Raw genomic sequence first — 22,984 nt, 5'->3', positions numbered from 1 at the left:
CTGAGTTCCGAAGAGCAGACTCAAGCAGTTACTAACTAGAGAAGTGAGGGAATGCTGAGACAAACGAAAAGCAGTCAAGAAACTAGTTCGTAAGAGACTACTCTGAGCAACAATATGCCAATAAAATGGACAACCTAGACGAAATGGACAAATTCTTAGAAAGGTGTAATCTCCCAAGGCTGAACCAGGAAGAAATAGAAAATATGAACAGACCAATTACCAGTAATGAAACTGAATCAGTAACTTAAAAACTCCCAACAAACAGAAGTCCAGGACCAGAAGGCTTCATAGGTGAATTCTACCAAACATTTAGAGAAGAGTTAACACCTGTCCTTCTGAAACTATACTTAAAAATTTCAGAGGAAGGAACACTCCCAAACTCATTCTATGAGGCCAGCTTCACCCTGATTCCAAAACCAGGTATCACACACAAAAAAGAAAATAACAGGCTAGTGTCACTGACGAACAGAAATGCAAAACTCCTCAACAAAATACTAGCAAATTGAATCCAACACTACGTTAAAAGAAGCATACACCATGATCAGGTGGGATTTATCCCAGGGATGCAAGGATTTTCAATATCTGCAAGTCAATCTATATGATACGCCACATTAACAAACTGAAGAATAAAACCATATGAACATCTCAATAGATGCAGAAAAAACTTTTTTTTTTTCAGAAAAAACTTTTGATAAAATTCAACATCCATTTAGGATAAAAACTCTCCAAAAAGTGGGCACAGAGGAAACATACCTCAACATAATAAAGGCCATATATGACAAACCCATAGCTAACATCATAATCAACAGTAAAAAGCTGAAAAAGCATTTCCTCTAAGATCAGGAACAAGACAAGGACGCCCACTTTCACCACTTTTATTCAATTTAGCTTTGGAAATTTTAGCCTCAGCAATCAGAGAAGAAAAACAAATAAAAGGAATCGAAATTGGAAAGGAAAATGTGAAACTGTCACTGCTTGCAGACGACATGATACTATACATAAAATCCTAAAGACAGCACCAGAAAACTACCAGAGCTCATCAACAAATTCATTAAAGTTGCAGGATACAAAATTAATATAAAGAAATCTGTTGCATTTCTATATGCTAACAACAAAATATCAGAAAGATAAATTAAGGAAACAATCCCATTTTCCATCGCATCACAAAGAAGAAAACACCTAGGAATAAACCTACCTAAGGATGCAAAAGACCTGTACTCTGAAAACTATAAGATGCTGATGAAAGAAATTGAAGACAACACAAACAGATGGAAAGATATACCATGTTCTTGGATTAGACAAATCAATATTGTTAAAATGACCACACTACTCAAGGCAATCTATAGATTCAATGCAATCCCTTTTAAATTTTCAATGGCATTTTTCACAGAACTAGAACAAATCATTTTAAAATTTGTATGGAAACACAAAAGACCCCAAATAGCCAAAACATCCTTGAGAAGAAAGAATAGAGCTGGAAGAATCATGTTTCCTGATTTCAGACTATACTACAAAGCTATAGTCATCAAAAGAGTATGGTACTGGCACAGAAACAGATACATAGATCAATGGAATAGGATAGAAATCCCAGAAGTAAGCCCACACATTTATAGTCAATTAGCCTATTACAAAGGAGGCAAGAATATACAATGGAGAAAAGACAGTCTCTTCAATAAGTGGTGCTGGAAAAACTACACAGCTACCTGTAAAAGAATAAAATTAGAACATTTTCTAACACCATATACAAAAATAAACTCAAAATGGATTAAAGATCTAAGTGTAAGACCGGATACTATAAAACTCCTAGAGGCAAACATAGGCAGAACACTCTTTGACGTAAATCGCAGCAATATTTTTTTGGACCCGTCTCCTAGAGTAATGGAAACAAAAGCAAAAATAAACAAATGGGACCTAATGAACCTTAAAAGTTTTGCACAGCAAAGGAAACCATAAACAAAATGAAAAGACAACCTACGAAATGGGAGAAAATGTTTGCAAACAATGCAACCAACAAGGGCTTAATTTTCAAATATATACAAACAGCTCATACAGTTCAAAGTCAAAAAACCAAACAACCCAATCCAAAAATGGGCAGAAGACCTAAACAGACATTTATCCAAAGAAGACATACAGATGGCCAACAGGCACATGAAAAGATTCTCAACATAGTTTGGCAATAAAACAGAATCACAGGACTCCTAGCTCCTCATCCAGGAATATACATAACAATCTGATACATATCTCTGAGTTGTTTTGTAGAAACTAAGACCCAGGTGGAAGATGCTGACCTCAAGCCGATAGACCCTAGACTGGTTGGAACCAGAGGACTGATGATTAAGATTCCTGAATATCACCCTGTTACCTCAACACCAACCAATTAGAAGAAAGTACATGAGCTGATCAGGTACCCTGCAAACCTTACTCCTAATGTTGCCTTCAAAAACCTGTCCCTGAAAGCCAACAGGGTCTTTTGAGCACAAGCTGCCCATTCTCCTTGCTTGGTGCCCTGCATGCTGTACTTTTCTTCACCACAACCCAGTGAGATTAGATTGGCTTTGCTGTGCACCAGGTGGGCTGACACAAGTTCAGTTCGGTAACAAGAGGAGAGAGAAGAGAGGAGAGGGCAGTTAAATGGAGAGACAGTAAAGGGTTCAATGCACTCGCCCATCTACCACCCAAGGCTGAGCATAAAGCCTCAGAGTCCTACTCAGCCCTTCATTTGTCCCCGTACTCAAGTGATCAAGAACCCTGGCTACGCTTCTCTATAATGTCTGTGGCATTCATCTCGTGATGGGTGGGCCTTGTAATCTCTCACTGATGCTCTTGCCACAATCTCCTAACCAGCTTTCTTGTATCTGATTTTACCTTCTCCAAACTCTTCTAGATTGACAAGAGCTTGCAAATGCAAATTTAACTAAGATTTTTTTCCCCTAGTCTAAAACTCTTCAGTATCCTTTTCCCTTGCCAACAGACATATTTCTGGTCACAGTTAGTAAAAGGATAAGTCTGTAGTCCTAAACTGGCATGGAAGGGCATTTAGATTCTGCTTTTCATCAGTTTTATCTCATGCTCTAGCATCCTGGAATTTCTTGCCATTCCCAGATCACAGCACTCTTTTCCATGCCTCCAATCCTTTGCTCATGCTCTCCCCTCTGCCTGGGCTGCCTTTTCTTCAGGCTTTGAGAGTCAGTTAAAGATTAGCTTCTCCCATGCTCCCCTAACAATAATTGCTAATGTTCATTAAGTCCCCATGTGTTAGTCATCACGTTACACCCTTTTCCTAGAATTACCTTATTCGAGTCACCCAATGAAGTAGGTACTATTATTCTTCCATTTCACAAGGAGGGAAAAACAGGTTTAGAGAGGCCACAGAGTGGAGATGTGGAATCAGAATTTGAACTTGGGTCTCATAGGCTCTAGAATTGAACTCTCAATACTCTATAACCCAACAAAGCAAACAAGACCTTCCTTTGTGCTTCATAAGCCCATTGTGCATACCCTTAAGGTGCTGTGGTCATGACTATGAAAGTTATGATAGTTTTGATAGCTAATGCTTAAGAACTTACTATGTGCCAAGGACTCTAATGATTGTCTTTACAGGTTTGAACTCTTTATTATTTCAGACAAAGAAATGGAAGCTAGGAGGGCTAAAGTCTTACAGTAGCAAGAGTAGAACAGGGTTTGAAATCCACGCTAATTTGAAAAGGCACAGTCTTAATTTATCCTGTATCTCAGCCCAAGGTCTAGAACATGGATGTGGGCAACAAAACGTTTAAGTGAAACGTAAATGGGCATCATTATCATGAGATGGCACTTAGAGCCACAGCAACAGACGAGCCCGAGTGTAGAGAAAGGACAAAAAGGGTCATAGGACTGAGTTGGAAGAGTGCAACATCTGGGCAGTGGTTCTCACTAAGGGTGATTTCATCCCCTAGGGGACATTGGACAATGTCTGGAAATATTTTTGGTTGTTGTTACTGGTTGGGTGGGGGGGGGGGGGGAGGGCGTGCCACAGGCCTCTGGTGGGTAGAGGCCAGGGATGCTGCTAAACACCCTTCAATGCACAGCACAGCTGCTCACAACAAAGAATTATCTGGCCCCAAATGTCAAGTGCCAAGTTTGAGAAACAGAGATTTAGAGGTCATATAGAGGGGAGAAGCAAACAAAGGCACAGCCATAGTGAGAAAGATAAATAAATAAAACCACACCCCCAATCCTTCCCTCCCCCACACCTCTCCCCCTTGGCAAAGACTGGCACAACACGGTACATCAACTATACTTCGATAAAAAAATAAATACAGGGTTTCCCTGGTGGCGCAGTGCTTGAGAGTCCACCTGCCGATGCAGGGGACACGGGTTCATGCCCCGGTCCGGGAAGATCCCACGTGCCGCGGAGCGGGTGGGCCCGTGAGCCATAGCTGCTGAGCCTGCGCGTCCCGAGCCTGTGCTCCGCAACGGGAGAGGCCACAACAGTGAGAGGCCCGTGTACTGCAAAAAAAATAAAAATACATAAAGAAATAAATAGATAAATAAATAAAACCAGAGAGGCATGAGGGGAGAGTGTTTTAAGAAGCAAGTAGTGGTGAGCCCTCTCCGATGGAGAAGGATGTGTAAGGAGGATGTGACAACATGGAGGTCACTGAGGAACTGCCAAGAGCCATTCTGGTGGATAAAAGGGCTAAATGCAGCCTGGTGTGGGCTGAGAAGTGAATGGACAGTGAAGACATGGGAAAAACATGTGTAGGCACAGCTCTCTTGAGATGCTTGGTTCTGAAGGGGAGGCAGAGAAATGAGGAAGTGTTAGAAGAGATGTGGGGTATGGGGTCCTAGGACTTTTGGGGTTGTTTTATGATGGGAGATATTGGAGGCACTGCCGCCTCCCCAGCCTGGATTCTGACCAACCTTCTCAATGATACCCTGGTTTCCTCTCTCCATGGCTGGATACCCGTGCCTTCCCATCTTCCATTGTACCCCAGGGTCTGCCAGCCCTGGGAAAATCACACCACCTGCTCACTGACTCCTGTAACCAGGCTCCCGAGGGTTGATGGAGAGAATTACAAATCTAGTCTGAAGGTTCTTCCTAGGAATGTGTGTTTTCTAAACTGCGTCTCTCTGTCGTCAGGTAATCCTTGTGTCCATCTCTCATGAACTTCCTACCACATCCCTCCTGTAACTTGTTCCCAGCCTCTTCCATCTCCTGAGTCCTCAGCTCTGTCCTTGCCCCTCTGCAGGTGAGTTTGCCTCTAACTACTTTAAAAAAAAGTTTGTTGAGCATCTTTCAGGCCAGGCTACAATCAATACGCTTATATATTTATTAAAAGGTGGTCTGTGGAGTACCTGTATAAATTTACTTGGGTCCTCTGCTCCAACTCCTCAACCACTTAGATGCATAGAAGCAAATTCTCTGGGTTGGGGACCAGAGAGATGCATTATAAACAAGAACCTAGGAGATTCTGATGTTCACTACAATTTGAAAACCACTGTTATACATCATTTAATTTTCTCAATAATTCTGTGAGGGAGATATTATTATCAAAGTCAGAATTATATGGAGAGAACCCTATTTGAACTCTTACCTTCATTTCTTGTTCATACTCAAATTGTTATGTATTTTCACCAGTTTCCCTTGCCTTTGTCCTGTCTCAAATAAAGAAATCTCCCTCCCAACCCTGATCAAGACTACATCCTCTTTAAAAGGTTCCTTTTGATCCAAACTCTTCCCTCTTCCTCTGGTACTTTGATCTATCAAATGATGATGACGACAGTGGTAGTTACATAATGGCTAGCATTTATTGATCGTTCAGTATTAGCCAGCTACTGACTTTGATAAGTCTTCTTTATTTATTATTTCATCCGATCTTCAAATACTTCTACTTCTTTCTTTCATATTACCATTCATTATACGTATGCTACACCTTTGATTATTATCCCAGTTCTTGGATATTCTGTTCTGGTTTTTTTCATCCTTTTTTTCCTCTTTGCATTTCAGTTTGCAAAGTCTCTGCTGAGAAATCTTCAAGCTCACGATTCTTTCCTTGACCATGTCCAGTGTACTGGTGAGCTCATCAAAGGCGTTCTTCATGTCTGTTACAATGTTTTTTATTTCTAGCATTTCCTTTTGATCCTTTCTTAGAATGTCAAACTCTTTGCTTACATTACAATCTGTTCTTGCATGTTGTTCAATTTTAAAAATTAGAGTCCTTAGCAAATTAATCATAGCTATTTAAATCCAGTCTGGTAATTCTGAAATCTATCATATCCAAGTCTGGTTCTGATGTTTGCTTTGTCTCTTTAGGCTGTGTTTTTTCTTGCCTTTTAGCATGCCTTGTAAGTTTTTGTTGAAAGCCAGACATAATCCACAGGATAATAGGAACTGAGGCAAATAAGCCTTTAGTGTGAGGTTTTATGTTCATCTGGCTATGTATGGGTTAGCCTGTGCATTTAATGTTTGCTGTAGTATGGGTGTCAGAGGCTTCAGTCTCCTCCAGTGTCTTGATTTTTGTCTCCCCTATTATCTTTGGTTTTCTCTAGAAACTCCTTCATAAATAGAGTTTATGCCTTGAAGCTCTCTTGGTTATAATCCACTGTTATTATACTAAAGCCCTGTTAATGTGATGGTCAAGTATTGGGAAGGGGAAGCAGTCTAGAATCCTATGATTAAATCTCAGGGTTTTTTTTCTTTTTTTTTAAATCAGGCCATCATCTCTGGGCCGGGACCTTTAGAAGAGTTTCTTGGCCTTTTTTTTTTTTTTTTTACTCCCTTTATGAGACAAGAATGCTAGAGCGGGCCGGAGCTGGCTAATTGCCCTTCCCCCGCCCCGGGTCAGGTAAGGCTCTGGTAGTTTCCCTTGAGGGAAGATCTTTGTTAAGGAGAATGCTCTGGATATACTTCAAAATGGTTACTTTCCCCCTCCCTCTGCCTAAAACAGGAGAGGATTTTTCTCTGATCTTCACTGTGAGAACCTGGTAGGGATCCTGGAGGTAAAATTCACAAACATGTAGTGATCCCCTGACACTGGGCTCCTAAGGAGTTTGACTATGAAGCTAGTCCACGCTCAGCCTGTAGCTGTTCATCAATTACTGTGTAAGTATTCTGATCACTTACTGTCTGCAGCAGTTTCTGCTCCTGATAAGCTGTGATTCTCAGTGTTCCCTGTCTCTCCAGTTTGGGGGTGAGGAAGGGCAGTTTGCCTTGTGACCTCAACTCACTGATGGATCTAATTAGAGTTGTTGATTTTCAATTTTTCAGCTTTTGTCTTGTGAGGACAGGAGCGGTGATTTCTAAGTTCTTAACATGTCACAGCAGAAACTGGCAATCCTTATCTAACCGTTACAAATCTTTGAATTAGTATTATTCCAAATTGACAGGCAAGGTTAAATTAAGTGGCCCAAGCTTATGCAGTCAGTGAGAAGTGGAGTGACTATGTTGCCACTAAAATGGTAACAATTATACTGGGATTCAGGCAACATGCTATACTAGGATCCAGAAAGACAGCTGCACAAGTCCAGGCTGCTCTGGAAACAGGCCAGGTGTGGGTGAGCACGCATCCTCATATGGGCACGTGCGAGGAAGCCCCGGGATGTCAGCTGACTTTGGGAAGGAAAGGAGTGCAGGGCGTGGGCCAGAATCCTTGTCTTTACATAGAGTCAGTATCATTTCATTGTCAAAAAGAACAACGGCTTTTAGGGCTGAATTCAAAAAGGCACTGCTATTTATTATTGCCTACTATGTGCCAGACACCATGATAGTGCTGAACAGACACAGTGCTGAACAAAGCAATGTCCCTACTCTTGTAGAGTTGACGTTGCAGTGAGGGAAAATAGCTAACACACCAGCAAGCACATACCAACCATGTCAGGTGGTGATCAGTCAAAAGAAGAAAACTAAACAGGGTAAATGGGATTAAGAGTTATGGGGGTATTGTTTTATAAAATATGGTCAGAAACGGACTCTTTGACAAAAGAGACCTCTGAGCAGGAACCTGAAAGAAGTGAGGTAGTGTGGGATTTAATGGATATCTGGGGGAAGAGCATCCTGGGCAGAGGGAAGAGGAAATACACAGTCCCTGAAGCATGCATTGGTGGCTTAGCTGAAGATACAGGCTCATTCAGTCTGCAGGGACATAGGCTGTGAGGACCGTAATTACCTATGTTGGATAAAAGATGCCAAATTTGAAGAATCTTGAAATGCTAAAGAGGTCTTGATTACAAGAAGGTAATTGCACAAGAATGGGATTTGCAAGTTGGGGTTTAGTAACCACATGGTAGATGGATGGGAACTTTTTCCAGCCAACACCTTGGCCTCCCCAAAATGAAGGACTAGGGGACAACATCGGATATCAGCTGGGGGTCAATGGGAGGGACAGTTTTGTGTCCAAGGGGAAAAACCAAGACCAAGTAACTTGACAAAGGTTACACATTCTCTCTAAAAGTAAGCTCTGAGCTAGGCTTCTACTCAAATTCCTACTTGATCAGCTGTGATAAATAGTGATATAACAATATATGTCAAGAGCCAAGAAACTATCTGATATAGAAACTTGGGACTCTATCCCATGGAAATGATCTAAAATCTAGAAACACAATGTCCATAAGGGCAAGGGTTTTTGCCTGTTTTGTCACAGCTATATACTCACAGCCTAGAATAGGCCTTGTACATAATAGACTTTGTAAATATTTGTTGAAAATAAGTAAATGAATGAAAACGTTTTCTTCATAAAAATTATTTATAATATTTAACAGATCTACCTAAATATGCTACAATAGGCTATTGTTTAAGTAAACTATGATCCATCTGCTCTTTGGATTTAACTATTTTAAGAAGCATACAGATGGCTTACAAGTTTGTAAAACCAGTTACGATCCATCCTATAAGGTAAAGTTAGGTCTGGAATGAAGGCTCATCATTCTCATTCTAAAGATGAGGGGACTGCAAGGCCATACGGTGACTTATTGACATTTTTAAGCTACTTAATACATACATGATAAAAGTGCTTTGGGAGCAGTAAACATTATATATTGTCTGCTAAACAATTCTGTCATGTCTTTGCAAATGATTTCCAGAGCTTTAGAAAAATAGATGTGGAAACAATGCTAGTTCCCATGCAAGAAAGCATGAGACCAAGTAATGCCAGCAAACAAGGGGGTAGGGCCAGAAATTCCAGCAGCAGTCATCCACCAATTTGGAAAACATTTATGAACTGGCCAGTGCCAAGTCTTCGTGAGGCCGTGGGAATACAGAGATGGCTGTAGCCCAGATTCCTGCCTCTTTGCAGAATCTTGTAGGCAAACAGGGATTTAACACATCAGGGTTACACGGTGTGTGAAGAACTAGAATAAAGGGATGTACCAAGTGTTTGAGAGCTCAGAGATGGGGTAGGGGGCACAGAATCTAAATAGGATGAAAGTAAGACATGAGTATCAGGAAACTCAGAGGTCATGGCAAATGAAGTGCTGTGAGATGATAAACCTGATGTGATCCCTGGAATGACCCAGAAAGGATTTTAGGGGACCAAGTAGTCAATTTATGTCTGTCTCTCCCATACGTCTGCCCCTGGAGCTACAAGAGATGCTCAATAGAGAAAATGGTACAGACTGCAGATGTTTTAATCCTTGCTCACTGCCATTTACTGGCTCTGTGCCTTTTGTCACATTTCTAATTCGCTCAGTGTTACCTTGCCTGTAACATGGAGATGACAATAGTGCCTACCTCATGGGATGGGTCTGAGACTGACGGGAAATTAATACATTTATTTCTTTTTGTGACAGATATTTACTGAGCATCTGATACTGCACCCAACACTGGTTGTGCAGTGGTGAAAGAGACAGACAGTCCCTGTTCTTGTGAAACTTACAGCCTGGAGTGAGAGAATGAAAATAAATGAAGCAACTAGACCGGTCAGTACCTGGAGGTGACAGTCGTGGTTTCCTCCATCTGCTCATTCCCTGAGGTGTAGAGACCTTGTCAAGGTACAATTTGAATCCCATTTTCGGTGAAGCTGTTGTGTGGAGTAGGTCACAAAGCCAGTCATTGAGCCCAGCCAAACAGCTAGCACCCATAGAATTTTGTTTTTATTTACTGGGTATCATGTATCCACTGAAATTTTTCACTTTATATTATAGCCTTCCAATCATATTACAGTGAAGATAGAAAGAATTGAAGAAGTCTGTCTCTCTCCTCACTTGGTAGAGGCACACAGACAGCTGGTGAGTTATACCTAAGATGAGATGTCTGCCACATCTACAGAGGGGTGGAGTTTGTGATTCACTGGACACAGAAAGGTAGAAAGGGCTCTGGGCTGCTGACTCAGAAGGAGGAGACATTGATTATGTCCAGGCACTGTGCTGGGCATTTTACATAAATTATCTCATCTGATACTCCAAACAATCTTTATCACGCCTATTTTATAGATGCAAGAACTAAGGTTCAGAGAAATTAAGTGACTTCTTCACCCAGTTGGTAGAGGCAGAATTTGAGCTCACATCTGCAAACTCCAAAACACCCATGTTTTTTTCCAGACACCCACTAAATAGAAAAGCGAAGCTCGAATTGGAAAATAATAAGATACATGATCCTTTTGGAGGAAGATCAGCCTAAAAATAGAGATGCTTTTTACTGTCATAATAAACTGTGTGACCACCACTGATACTGTCAAATTCTAAATGGCCACCTCTAGAAAGAGAGGAGCTAATTTACACATATACCTGTGTGTGTTGTGTGTACACACTTAAAATCTAGAAGAAAAGATACCCAAATGCTAATAATGATTATCTCTAGATTATAAGATGACTAATTTTATCTCTTCTTTATCCTCTGTATTTACCATTTTCTGTATTTTCCATCACAAAACAAGGGTGTGCTCTGTTGAGAGGAATGATGCTCAAGTCCTGATAAGGCATCTGGTCCCCAGACTCAGGGCTTGCCTGCTTGGAAGGAAACTACTTGTTGTCCTTTCTGGTATCAGGCAACAGGGACCAGGGCTATGGCAGCCTGAGGACAGACATCCAGCCCAGGCACTCACATGCCACACTGCTCCTCATTTTAAATGATAAGCAGCAATGTTAAATGATTTTAAACATCAATTAAAAAACGAAAACTAAGTGTTGAAGAAGAGGTCTTGATATTGATTTTTAAATATGTCCTTTTGATGGTTCCTTTAGGATCACAGCTCACAGAGGCATTGTACACCGAGTCAGTTCCTGAAGGGAAGGGGCTAGCACAGCATGTCATCCATCCCCTGGGTCATTCATTTGTTCGTTCGTTCGTTCATTCATTCATTCAAGAAAACGTTTACTGTGCCTTCACTGGTCTCTATGTGCTTGTCAAAGTAGATACAGTGAAACACTAAAATAGAGCAAGTTTTAAAATAGAGGAAAGATTGCTCTGTCATAGCATTTAGGTCTTTACCTAAATGCCATTTATCTTAGCAACTCACCATAACCACCATTTTAAATTGCATCTATCCATTCCAGTTGCTTTATTTTTCCCATTACCCCTATTACCTACCACATGTATATTTTATTTATGTTGTATATTGTCTCTAATTCCCTTATACTAAATTATAAGCTCTAAGTGTGTATTAAGTTCTGCATTTAGTTAGGTGCTTTTCCACTTTAAACTAGTTGAGGGCAGAAATGAAATATTGTTCACTACAACCAAAAATTAAGTATTTTAAATATAACAAATGTCTATTACTTATTTTTTTCTCATATTAATTTTCTAAAACAAAATTTAGTGTTGGAAAGTAATAAACATGAAACATGGTTTAAACTTCAAAAAAAAAAATAGAGGAAAGAGTATAGTGGTTTTCACACAAACCCTTTATCTTCACCCATTGTCCACCTGCAAACTTTAAAACTACCCAAAAGACAACTCAAAAGTTATTGTCTCAAAGAGACAGAAGACACAGAGATGGCCAACAGGCACACGAGAAGATGCTCAACATCTCTAATTATTAGACAAATGCAAATCAAAACTACAGTGAGGTATCACCTCACACCAGGCAGGATGGCCATCATCAAAAAGTCTACAAATAATAAATGCTGGAGAGGGTCTGGAGAAAAGGGAACCCTCCTACACTGTTGGTGGGAAGGTAAATTGCTGCAGTCACTATGGAGAACAGTATGCAGGTTCCTTAAAAAACTAAAATAGAGTTGCCATATGATCCAGTGATCCCACTCCTGGGCATATATCCAGAGAAAATTCTAATTCCAAAAGATACATGCACCCCATGTTCACAGCAGCACTTTTTACAATAGCCAAGACATGGAAGCAAACTAAGTGTCCATCAACAGATGAATGGATAAAGAAGGTGTGGGGTGTGTGTGTTTGTGTATGTGTGTATATATACACACATACACAATGAAATATTACTCAGCCATAAAAAATAATAAGATAATGCCATTTGCAGCAACATGGATGGACCCAGAGATGATCATACTAAGTGAAGTAAGCCAGACAGAAAAAGACAAATATCATATGCTATCACTTATATGTGGAATCTAAAAAATGATACAAGTGAACTTACTTACAAAACAGAAACAGACTCACAGACATAGAAAACAAACTTATGGTTGCCAAAGGGGAAGGGGGGGAGGGATAAATTAGGAGTTTGGAATTGATAGATATACACTACTATATATAAAATAGATAAAAAACAAGGACCTACTGTATAGCACAAGGAACTACATTTGATATCTTATAATAAGCTATAATGGAAAAGAATCTGAAAGAGAATATATATCTGAATCACTTTGTTGTACACCTGAAACTAATATAACACTGTAAGTCAACTATGCTTCAATTTAAAAAAAGTTACCATCTCTATAAATATCCTTTCTCTTCTCCCAAATCAGCTCTCACTCCTCGCTTCCTACAAATGATTGCTTTCTTATTTGCACACATGCAGCAATTATTTAACACTTAGTATGCTGCAATAGAGTTCTTTCTATACAAGTCTCTTTATGTCACAGGTAGGAAATGATCGCATTTCGAGTAAACAGACAAGACCACCCCAATACTCAAGGAAATAAATATCTAGGCTCTCCTATAATCCATTTTGTACTCGGCCAGTACACCTAGCGTGCCAGGGTTGCGAAGTTCTATTGTAGATCTTGACCTCCTAATTAACACCACGGACCAGGCCTTAATTATTCATCTCGGTATGCTCAGAGCCTAGTATGTTGCCTTTCACATAGCTGGTAATTAGTGCTTTTATTAGATCATCCCAACTAATATTTATTGAGTGTCCACCATGTGCCAGGCACAGTGCTAGTTGATAGAAATACACTAGTGAACAAAATAGATATGATTATGCCCTACAATTTGCTATGGCACATCAATATTAAACAAATAATCCTACAAGCAAGTATGTAAGTTGTAATAACCACACTTAAGGGAAAGTAGGTGCTATAAATGATACGGAAATATTTGAATAAACAAGTAAATGAATGAAAGAAAGCAATGTATGTTTTATATGGTAATATCCATTCACTAGAAAGGTGTACTCTACAGGAAAAGAAAGAGAATATTACAGGCTATCTCAGGACGGAATCAGAATCCCGTAAGATAATCTATGTGTTCATGCACCTATGATGCATACTGGGACCTCATTTGTGTTTTGTGGTCCTATCTCATGAATGACTCATTCTGAACTTACTTACAGGCAACTAAAAATCCTCAGATTCTTTTGTTGTTGTTTGTTTGTTTAACGTGCTGCCATAAATCCAAATCGCTCTTCTTGTACAGGTGCAGTAGGTTATTTGGATCTAAGTAGGTAACTTTCTGTGTTCTTCCACTAGCTTTCATCTTGCTAGATTTGGTCTATCAGTTTGACCTGCCCAAATCCTGTCACGCCCAGCCCTGATATGGGAATATATGTTTCCCTTCATATCAGTGGGTGTGGCTACTCTGATGGAATGCCCACATTCAAGTTGTTGAAAAGAGCGCTGAGTGAAAATTTGGGGGAGGGCTGGGGGGTGGAAATCACCTTTGAAACACAATAGCAAAAATATAAAAATGTCCATATCCTTTGCATCTGTAATTACACTTCTGGGAATCTCTTCTAGCAAACTAATATCAAATAAGGAAAAAAACTTTATGCAAGAAACTTTTACTCCGTTATTTATAGTAGTGAATAGTAGATTGAAAAATTCCAATATCTTATAAGGGTCACGATTAAGCTTAGGTGAGTGTAAAAAGAGGAAGTTTTCCTATAAAGTAAGAGAGAATTCCTAAGAACAGGCTTGCAATAGCAGTTTATTTTTAGAAGTGTTGAAAACTCATTTAGCGTCTCACGTGGCTCAGAACTCATTAGCAGCTAATAAATATTTATTGTTAGTGAAGAGATAATGGAAATAGTTTATAAACAGGTGATTAAGAATATGGAATAGGGCTTCCCTGGTGGTGCAGTGGTTGAGAGTTCGCCTGCCGATGCAGGGGACACGGGTTCGTGCCCCGGTCTGGGAAGATCCCACACGCCGCGGAGCGGCTGGGCCCGTGAGCCATGGCCACTGAGCCTGTGCGCCAAGAGCCTGCGCTCCACAACGGGAGAGGCTGCAGCAGTGAGAGGCCCGCGTACGGCAAAAAAAAAAAAAAAAAGAATATGGAATAATTAGTTATTAAAAGATACTTGTTTGTATGGTACTGATAAGGAATCTTAGGCAAACATTCCTCTTTATAATGAAGCTTTCTTCCTTTGATTGGCAGACTATTCCCTAAACTAGTTGATGCATGTAGGCCTTAAATTAAAAATAAAATAAAGTGATGGTGTTATAAACTAGCAGCTTGAATTTTAGTACAAATACTGTGCTTAAAATTCTGTCAAACTGGAGTGCCTACTCTGTGAGGCGCACAGGGCAAGGTGCTGGGAATATAGCAGCAAACAAGACAGGCAAAAATCCCTGCCCCGTGGAGCTTACAGTTTAGTGGAAGGGGGCAGATGATGCTCAACAAGTCAAACAGATAGCACGTCAGATGGCAATAAAGGCAATGGAAAAAAATTAAGTGGTGGAGAGGGATAGGGAATTCAGCTCAGGGACAGAAGGGGGGAAATGAAGTTTCAAATAGGGTGATGGGGCACACCCCCTGGGAAAGGGACTTCTGAGCAGAGACCTGAAGGAGGAGGGAGAAAGAGCTGGGCAGTTGGCTGGGCCACGAGCATTCCTGGGAGCAACTCGTTTTGAACAATACAGTTTTAAAGGATTGGTGGATTACTTCTGAACCGACAGTCCAGCTGCTGCATTCCTTGTCACTTTCAATTAACCATGAGTACACCCAGCTAGCTCATCAGACTCCCGTGTCTCTCCCTTCTGGCAGTTGGGGACAGATACCCTAGTCTGTGCCAAAGCTGCCACGCTGGACCCGCAGCTGGAAGCAGAGAAGGCAGCCCCACCCCTTTCTCCTGGGCCTCTGCCGGGGTGGTGAGAGCTGTAACCCTTACCCTCCCAGTCCCAAGCAGCCCCAGTCCCTCCCCACTGAGTCTAAAGGGGCATTAAAGTTTGCTTTAAAGTTTCTTTTGTACCTGGTGAGTCCGTGCTCTCTGAGTAAGGGCTCTCATTTAGAAGCAAAATCACCCGCTCTCAGAGTTACTTTTAGAATTAAGAATGTAATCTTCCACCAGATTTAAAGGGTATTAGAATTTTGTTGTTGATGTCAAGTCCTCAAAGCTGTCATATTTGGAGTGAGGGTGTTAACAAAGAAGTATATCTAAGTATTTGTTAATTGCCATGCATATATTTTAAAAATTACATCAGTATTTGTAGCTTCTGATCATCTGCTCATGTTCCAGCTGATGACTTGCTGACTGTCTGCCATTCCTGTTGATATAAGGCACAATTACAAGGAAGATGCTGTAAGCTCCTTGAGGGCAGGACTATGTCTGTTTTTCTCACCGTCGTAAACCCAGTGCCTACCTTAGCGCCTGGCACATTGGAGACCCTCAGTGAATGCAGATGAATAAATAAATGACTCCAAAGATGACAGCTTTGGTATAGAGAGAAAAGACGTTTATGCTAGAGTGGAGGGGCGCAAGCATAGAGAGCACAATGTCTAAAGCAGGAGAGGTAGGATGGGGCATGAGTAATGATTCTTCCCCCTCTAACTTTGGAGATACTGGGCACCCAAGTGAAGTGTGCATTTAATGCACAGGGCAGGGCAGGGCAGGGGTGGGGAGATGAGTGTGAGAAAATCACTGGCACAGAGTCCCTTCCCTCCCATTCCCCCACACTCCACCTCCATGGATGTTGGATTACTCTGGTCAATTCACTTAGCCCCTTGGAGACTCAGTTTCATCATCTGGAAAACGGGTATAACAATCCTGACTTCCCAGGGTTGCTATGAGAACTAAGTAGGATAACGAATATAAAGCTCTTGGCCTAGAGACTACTACCATAAAAAAGTCATAAGACACTCTCATTTTTTCACTTAACATGTACACATTGAGAGGCAGTATACATGGTTGGGAGCAGGGATCTGGAGCCAGACTGCCCGCATTTGAATCCCAGCTTTATTGCTTAGAGCTGAATGGTCTTAAGAAAGTTACTGAATTGCTCTGTGCCACAATTTCCTCACCTGTGAAAAACAGGATAATAATGCTTATCTCATGGTGTTACTCTGAGGATTAAATCAGTTAAAAAATGTAAACCACTTAGAACAGTATCCGGCATACAAGCATTATTATTGTATGCTAGGCATTTTTCATGTGTGTTTCCCACTTTGATCCCTCTAGGGCTCAAACAACAGATATGTTGATGCGATGGTGGAGAAGTTCATGTTGGATGGGCTGGATCCATGTCTCATGTCAACACTGGTTCTCAAACTCGAGTGGGCATTGGATTCACCCTGAGGGCTTGCTGAAACACAGGCTGTGGGAGCCCCACCCTCAGAGCTTCTGATTCAGAAGGTCTGGGTGAGGCTTGAGATTTTCTGTTTCTAACAAGTTCCCAGATGGTGCTGATGCTGCTGGTCCAGAGACCACACTCTGAGAACCACTGTGATGTAACAAGAAAGGATGTCAGAAGCTCTAAGAGAAGAAGGAAGGATGGATGCATAGAGATAGGAGTTCTGGAACAATCCCAAATAGGACTGAGTTATGGGCACTAGTAGAAAGAATAATTTGTTCATTTATTCATTCAACAAACATTTACCTACTGCCCACTGTGAGCAGGGCCCTGTATTCACCAACTGGTTGCAAGGACCAAGATTTGGCCAAGAAGAGACAACAGTGAGCTGGAGAGGACTATCAGTTTACTGAATTAAAACGGCATCAAAGAAAGAAGCCATGTCCCCACTGGCCTAACTCAGGCATCATTTTGTGTGTGTGTGTTTATCAGGATATATATAAAATTTACCATTTTTAAGTGTACAGTTCATGGCATTAAGTACATTCATCTGTTGAACAGGCATCACCACCACCTATCTCCAGAACTTTTTTCATCTTCCCAAACTGAAACTCCGCATCTGTTCAATAATTCCGTTTCCCCCTGCCCCACATCCCCTGTACTTTCTGTCTCTATGAATTTGACGGCGTAGCTCATATAAGTGACATCAGACAATATTTGTCGTTTTGTGCTTACTTACTTCACTTAGCATAATGTCTTCAAGGGTCATCCACGTGATAACATGTGTCAGAATTTCCTTCCTTCTTAAAGATGAATAATATTCCACTGTATGTATACACCACATTTTGTTTATCCATTCATCCATCAGTAGACATTTGGGTTGTTTCTGCCTTTCAGCTCTTGTAAATAATGCTGCTATGAACACGGCTATACACTACCTGTTCAAGTCCCTCCTTTCAACTCTTCTGCGTATATACATCTAAGCAACATTTTAAAGCAGATAAATTTTGCTTGGGTGAATATTGAGATCACATTTCTCATCTCCCACCCCCCACTTTTCCCTTCTTAGAACTTTATCCCTCCCAACACTCAGGTACCCAGATCTCTCAGCTGCCCCAATCTTATAAATCATTCACACCTCCAGGTAAATTAGAACAACAAGAACAAGAGGAATCTATTTTAGTGCTTTATAGGCTGAACGTATGCATGAATCTTCCTTTCCCTATAATGACAATCTTGCTGATGCACGGTCCAAACACACCTGGCCAGGAGCTTGTTCTGTACTATAGGGAAGACATGTAGTCACTGGAATCAGACACCCGAGACAGAAGCCTGGCCTTACTATTTACTATTAAATCACTTTAGGTAAGTGATTTAATCTCTCTAGCTTCAATTTCCTGATCTATAAAATAGGGATAATAGTTCCTATCTACTTGGTTGCTGTGAGAATCAAACTAAGATAAGGTAAACTAATTAAATTAAGATAAACCAAGATAAGGTAAAGCACTTAACCAAGTGTCTGGCATATGGTGAGTACCCAACAAATATTGGTTGTATCCGGGTAACTCCTTCAGATACATGCCAAGGAAGTTCCTGACATCTAGGTCCATAGAAGCACATTACAATCATCATGGAATTAACAGTTCCACTAGGCCAGAAGTCCAGAATCCTAAACTCTGGACATTTTTTTTAAATCACAGGATTCAAAACTACAATCTGCCCACAAGGGGTTAAAGATATCTTTGGATGGGGAAGATATCTTGGGTGCTCTGTGGAACCCACAAATTGTACCAGAATCCCCAGCAGGCAGCTATGGGTGTAAGTATTCTTCCTGAGTTTTTTTTTTTTCCTTCTGAGTTTGCAAATGCCAGATAAAAATGGATTCCAGAACAATGGAAATTTGAGATGAAAAATGGTTACAGCAGATTTGGCCGCGCCTCCTCCTAGGATCGCCCCAGTCATTTTGGGACATGTTCTAACAACTTGCCGGCCTCTTTCTAAACCTCTGAGAGGGGGTGATGTTCCTGCCACTTCCCCTGGAAGAATATTCCACGGTGAAATATGACTCACTGGCAGGGCCCTTGTCTTTGAGATTCCCTTTCTTCTCCTGACCCACTTTCGTCTTGCTGTGCCCTTTTGTACAAAGTCAAACGAGGCCTCCCCTGGAAGAGGCTGCTCTGCAAGGACTGACATTTAAAGACCATTACCACCTCTTCAACTCGGCCCTGTTCATTTAGCCAAGCAAAGCATGTTTAGTTCTTTTAATCTTCCCTCATAAATCAATCTCTTCGTTCCCTTAATAGTCCTTCTCCCGTGCTTTGAACTCCCTCCAGTCTGGCCAGCCTAAGCTCTTGTTCCATTTACACTTAAAAATTGCCAGTCGACTGAGAAATGGCTGCACAGGAAACACATCTGTGCCTCGGCAGGGTTCTCGGCGCTCCCACCACACTGGACTGTCTGCTGCCCAAGGTACTGTGAGCCCCAGAAGAGCCCTGCCTGGTGGCCAAGCCCCAAGGCCTTAAGGTAGACGCGAGGCATTTGCTGCCTACTCCGTTATAGGTCTTTCCATGGACCTGGCTCACCCGACCAATGGTCAAGGGAATTGCATGAGAAGCCCCCTCAGATACCTGCCCCATTCCTTACCCTCAGCCTCCTCGATCCGGCCCACCTTTCACTTGGCATCTACCTACTAGAGCGACAGGGGTCCCTGGAAAAGCCCAGAAGGGGTCTTACCTGGAAGGTCCCGGCATGGTCTTCCTCCTTATCACCCTCTCTGTTCTCTTTGAGGGCGATCAATGTGAATCCTCTAAAGTAAGAGGGAGGGGCAGCGGAAAGTGTCACTGCAGAGACAGAAGAAAGCAGATGATAAGCGTAAGAATCAGCTGCCTTCCATTCGTCAAACGGATAAAAGTTGAGTTCCCCAACATCCCAGACCTGTGGGTAGCAGGGGCAGCTGTCAGTGGGAAAGGCTTATTCTGCAGAGTAGTGAAATTTCACCCTCTCCACCCAGCCCCCTCTCACATTTCAGAACCTACTAAACGTCTGAACTACAATCTCACTTAGGAATTCTTGAATCAACCAAGGCTGAGGTGAGCTCTCTCTCAGTAACCACAACTTGACAAAACTAGTCCCTGGTCAGCAACTCTAGTCTTGACAGTTATCTAATGTTACACTTCCACAGATCAGCTCAAGAGAGATCCAGCTGCTTACAGCACAAACTCCTGTAAGATGTGGCAAAACACATTTCCTATTTGTTGTAGGTACTCAGCTAGAACACATTCCCAGCCTCCCTTGCAGTTTGGTCTGCTGGTGCCCCAGTCCTACCGGTGGAAAGTGTGAACAGACATGATGCATGCCACTTCCTGCCTGGCCCATCCAGACTTTCTACATGATTCTCCATTCTTCCTCTCCCATCTCTGCCTGCTGAATGCAGGAGATCCAGCAGAGGACTCTGATGCCCCAGGAGAAGGATGGTAGAGCCACAAGATGTAAGGAACCTTTCTGGATAACCACACAGATAATCACTCATGGACCAGAAACATCCATATTATACTTGGCATAAACTGGAAATAAACTTATATTGTGGGGGATTGTTTGTTACAGCAGTTGGAATTATGAACCTACTTTAAACTCTTCCTTCCCACATTGACCCAGAGAACTAGGTATTCATTGACATCTAGCTCAGGGATCTTAGCAGTGGTGTTTGCCCCTCCCTTTGTATCTACAATCCCCTGAGATGGAAATCCTTTATTGCAATTTTTGCACTGGATTGCAATTCTATTTTTTACCACCCTTTTCCACTGGACTGTGAGTTAATGCTGGAGAGGAACTGGGTTTTCATTTTCTTTGTATCCCTATCACCTAGCACAGAGCCTGGCATCTAAGAGATGCTCCATTCAAGCTTTTTGAAACTGATGTAAATTGAGGTCTAAATTACTGCCTACATTAAAATGCTAAGATTCTTTAAACATAAAATTATAGACTATTAGTGCTATCCTAAGAATCCTCCATTCCAAGCCCTCTAATTTCACAAATAGGACACAAAGACACAGAAATGTCAACAGACACGCTGAAGGTAGTAAGACCACCCAGAGGCAGGCTTTGGGTCTGGCCCCCTCCCCAGTTTAACACTCCACTCATTGCTCTACATTCCTACATATATAGGAATATCTATAGTGTGTGTATTCCGTAAGTGTCGACTGTTTTCAAAATTTAAAAATCAATTCATTGAACCTATAGTATTTATGTGATTCTGATAAGCAACCCCCTGTTAAGGAGGGGCATTTAGTCTTCTAGTTTCAGTCCTGAAAATGAAACATTCCAAAAGTCCAAAACTTAAAACCACCATCTAGGAAAATTCAGCAATGGTCCGTGAGCCACCAACACAATGACATCTTAGAGAAGCACTTGGAGACAAAGACTGCACGTCTCATGCTGTGGTTAGCCAGTTCATCCCACAAAAGTGAAGGTGCACTCTGACTGGTGGCTACTGATGTCTATAAAAGGTCAGATAGGAAGGAAGAAAGGATGAGTAAAAAGCACAAAGAAGTAAAGAAGAGTAAGAAATGTGGTTGCACAGCAGTGGCAGGCAGAAAATGATGCTTATGATGTCAGGAGAAAGAACTGAGATCTCTGAGGGATAGACAGACAGCCCCACAGCAGTGGGAGGTTATCTAGGGTGGGGTGGGAGAGCTTTCAAGGCTATTCTACACAATTCTGGAGGAAGGGGAGCAGAGAACAAGAAGCAGACAGTAAAGGTGCTCTGCCCAGATCACCTCAAATTCCTCTGTACCATTGTAATGTGACCCTGGTGCTGATGTGCCTTTGCTTCCAGAGGCCAGCACCTGCAGCTCGTCCCTGATCACTGGCGTCTGCTCTGCCTACTGTGAAAGGCCCAGCTACCTTGCATCAGGTGATGACCATTCTGAGGGGTACCTGACACCTCGAAATGGCCCTGCAGAATCAGAGCTCACTGGGATCATGGGCTGGCAAGGCTTCTTCCTCCCCGTCCCAGTTCCCCACTCCCTTATTGGCCTCCCCTGGGAGCACTTCCTTAATAAGTCAAGGGCACCCAAATCCTCATCTGAGGGTTTGTTATGGGGTTAAATTGTGTCCTCCCAAAATATGTGTTAAAATCCTAATCCCAGGTTCCTGGAAATGTGATCTTATTTGGAAATAGGGTCTTTGCAGATGTAATTAGTTAAGATGAGATCATACTGGGTTAAGGTAATCCTAAGTCCAAGATGGTCAGTGTCCTTAGAAGAAGAGACATGGAGACACACAGGGAAGAATGCCAGGTGATGACAGAGGCAGAGATTGGAGTGAGGCATCTGCAGGCCAATGAACAGCAAGGATTGTCACCAGAGGCTGGGAGACGCATGGAAGAAACTCCCTGGGAGCCTCCAGAAGGAACCAACTCTGATGACATTTTTTATTTTTTATTTTGCGGTACGCGGGCCTCTCACTGTTGTGGCCTCTCCCGTTGCGGAGCACAGGCTCCGGACGCGCAGGCTCAGCGGCCATGGCTCACGGGCCCAGCCGCTCCGCGGCATGTGGGATCTTCCCGGACCAGGGCACGAACCCGTGTCCGCTGCATCGGCAGGCGGACTCTCAACCACTGCGCCACCAGGGAAGCCCTCTGATGACATTTTGATTTCAGATTTTTAGCCTCTAGAACCGTGAGCAAATACATTTCTGTTGTTTTAAGCCACCGGTTTGTGGTTCTATACGTGGGAGCCCTAGGGAATGAATAATACCTGCTTCTGGGGAGCCCAGCAGTCAACTTCTGCTACACAGTCACTGCCCTCAGGCTACAGCTCAAACCCCAAAGACTGACAGGCCCGCAGACTCTGCCTTTCTGGAGAGCTCTGTCAGCCACGTTTCCATTCCCTGCCACACTGCATTTCAGTCCTGGGACTCGCTCACTGGCAGCTTCCTGGAAAGCCATATATCATTTCACCCTACAGTATTTTTTCTTTCCATATGCTATTCATACGCTTGGAATGTTCTACCTCCTCCATTCTTAGCAAACTTCTTTAGAAATCAGCTAAATTTTCACCTTTTCTGTGATGTTTCCTGTTTCCTCTGACTTTCCCATCAAGACCTGGGTGCTCTTTTTCCCTGGACTTTGTTAAGATTAAAAATACCT

The 22,984-nt window shown here is 42.0% G+C and overlaps 1 protein-coding gene across 1 annotated transcript in view; it reads right to left on the bottom strand.

Annotated features, from left to right (window-relative positions):
- The window catches only part of SPON1 (spondin 1), a 273,019-nt gene that overhangs the window by 233,126 nt on the left and 16,909 nt on the right, over positions 1-22,984 (bottom strand). The window contains exon 2 of the mRNA XM_065881683.1: positions 19,570-19,676. Within this exon, the coding sequence (XP_065737755.1) occupies positions 19,570-19,676 (107 nt within the window). The remainder of the gene's footprint in view (positions 1-19,569; positions 19,677-22,984) is intronic.

This window comes from Phocoena phocoena, chromosome 8 (genome assembly GCF_963924675.1).
Source record: "Phocoena phocoena chromosome 8, mPhoPho1.1, whole genome shotgun sequence".
NCBI lineage: Eukaryota > Metazoa > Chordata > Mammalia > Artiodactyla > Phocoenidae > Phocoena > Phocoena phocoena.
This window is presented reverse-complemented; position numbering and strand designations above follow the sequence as displayed.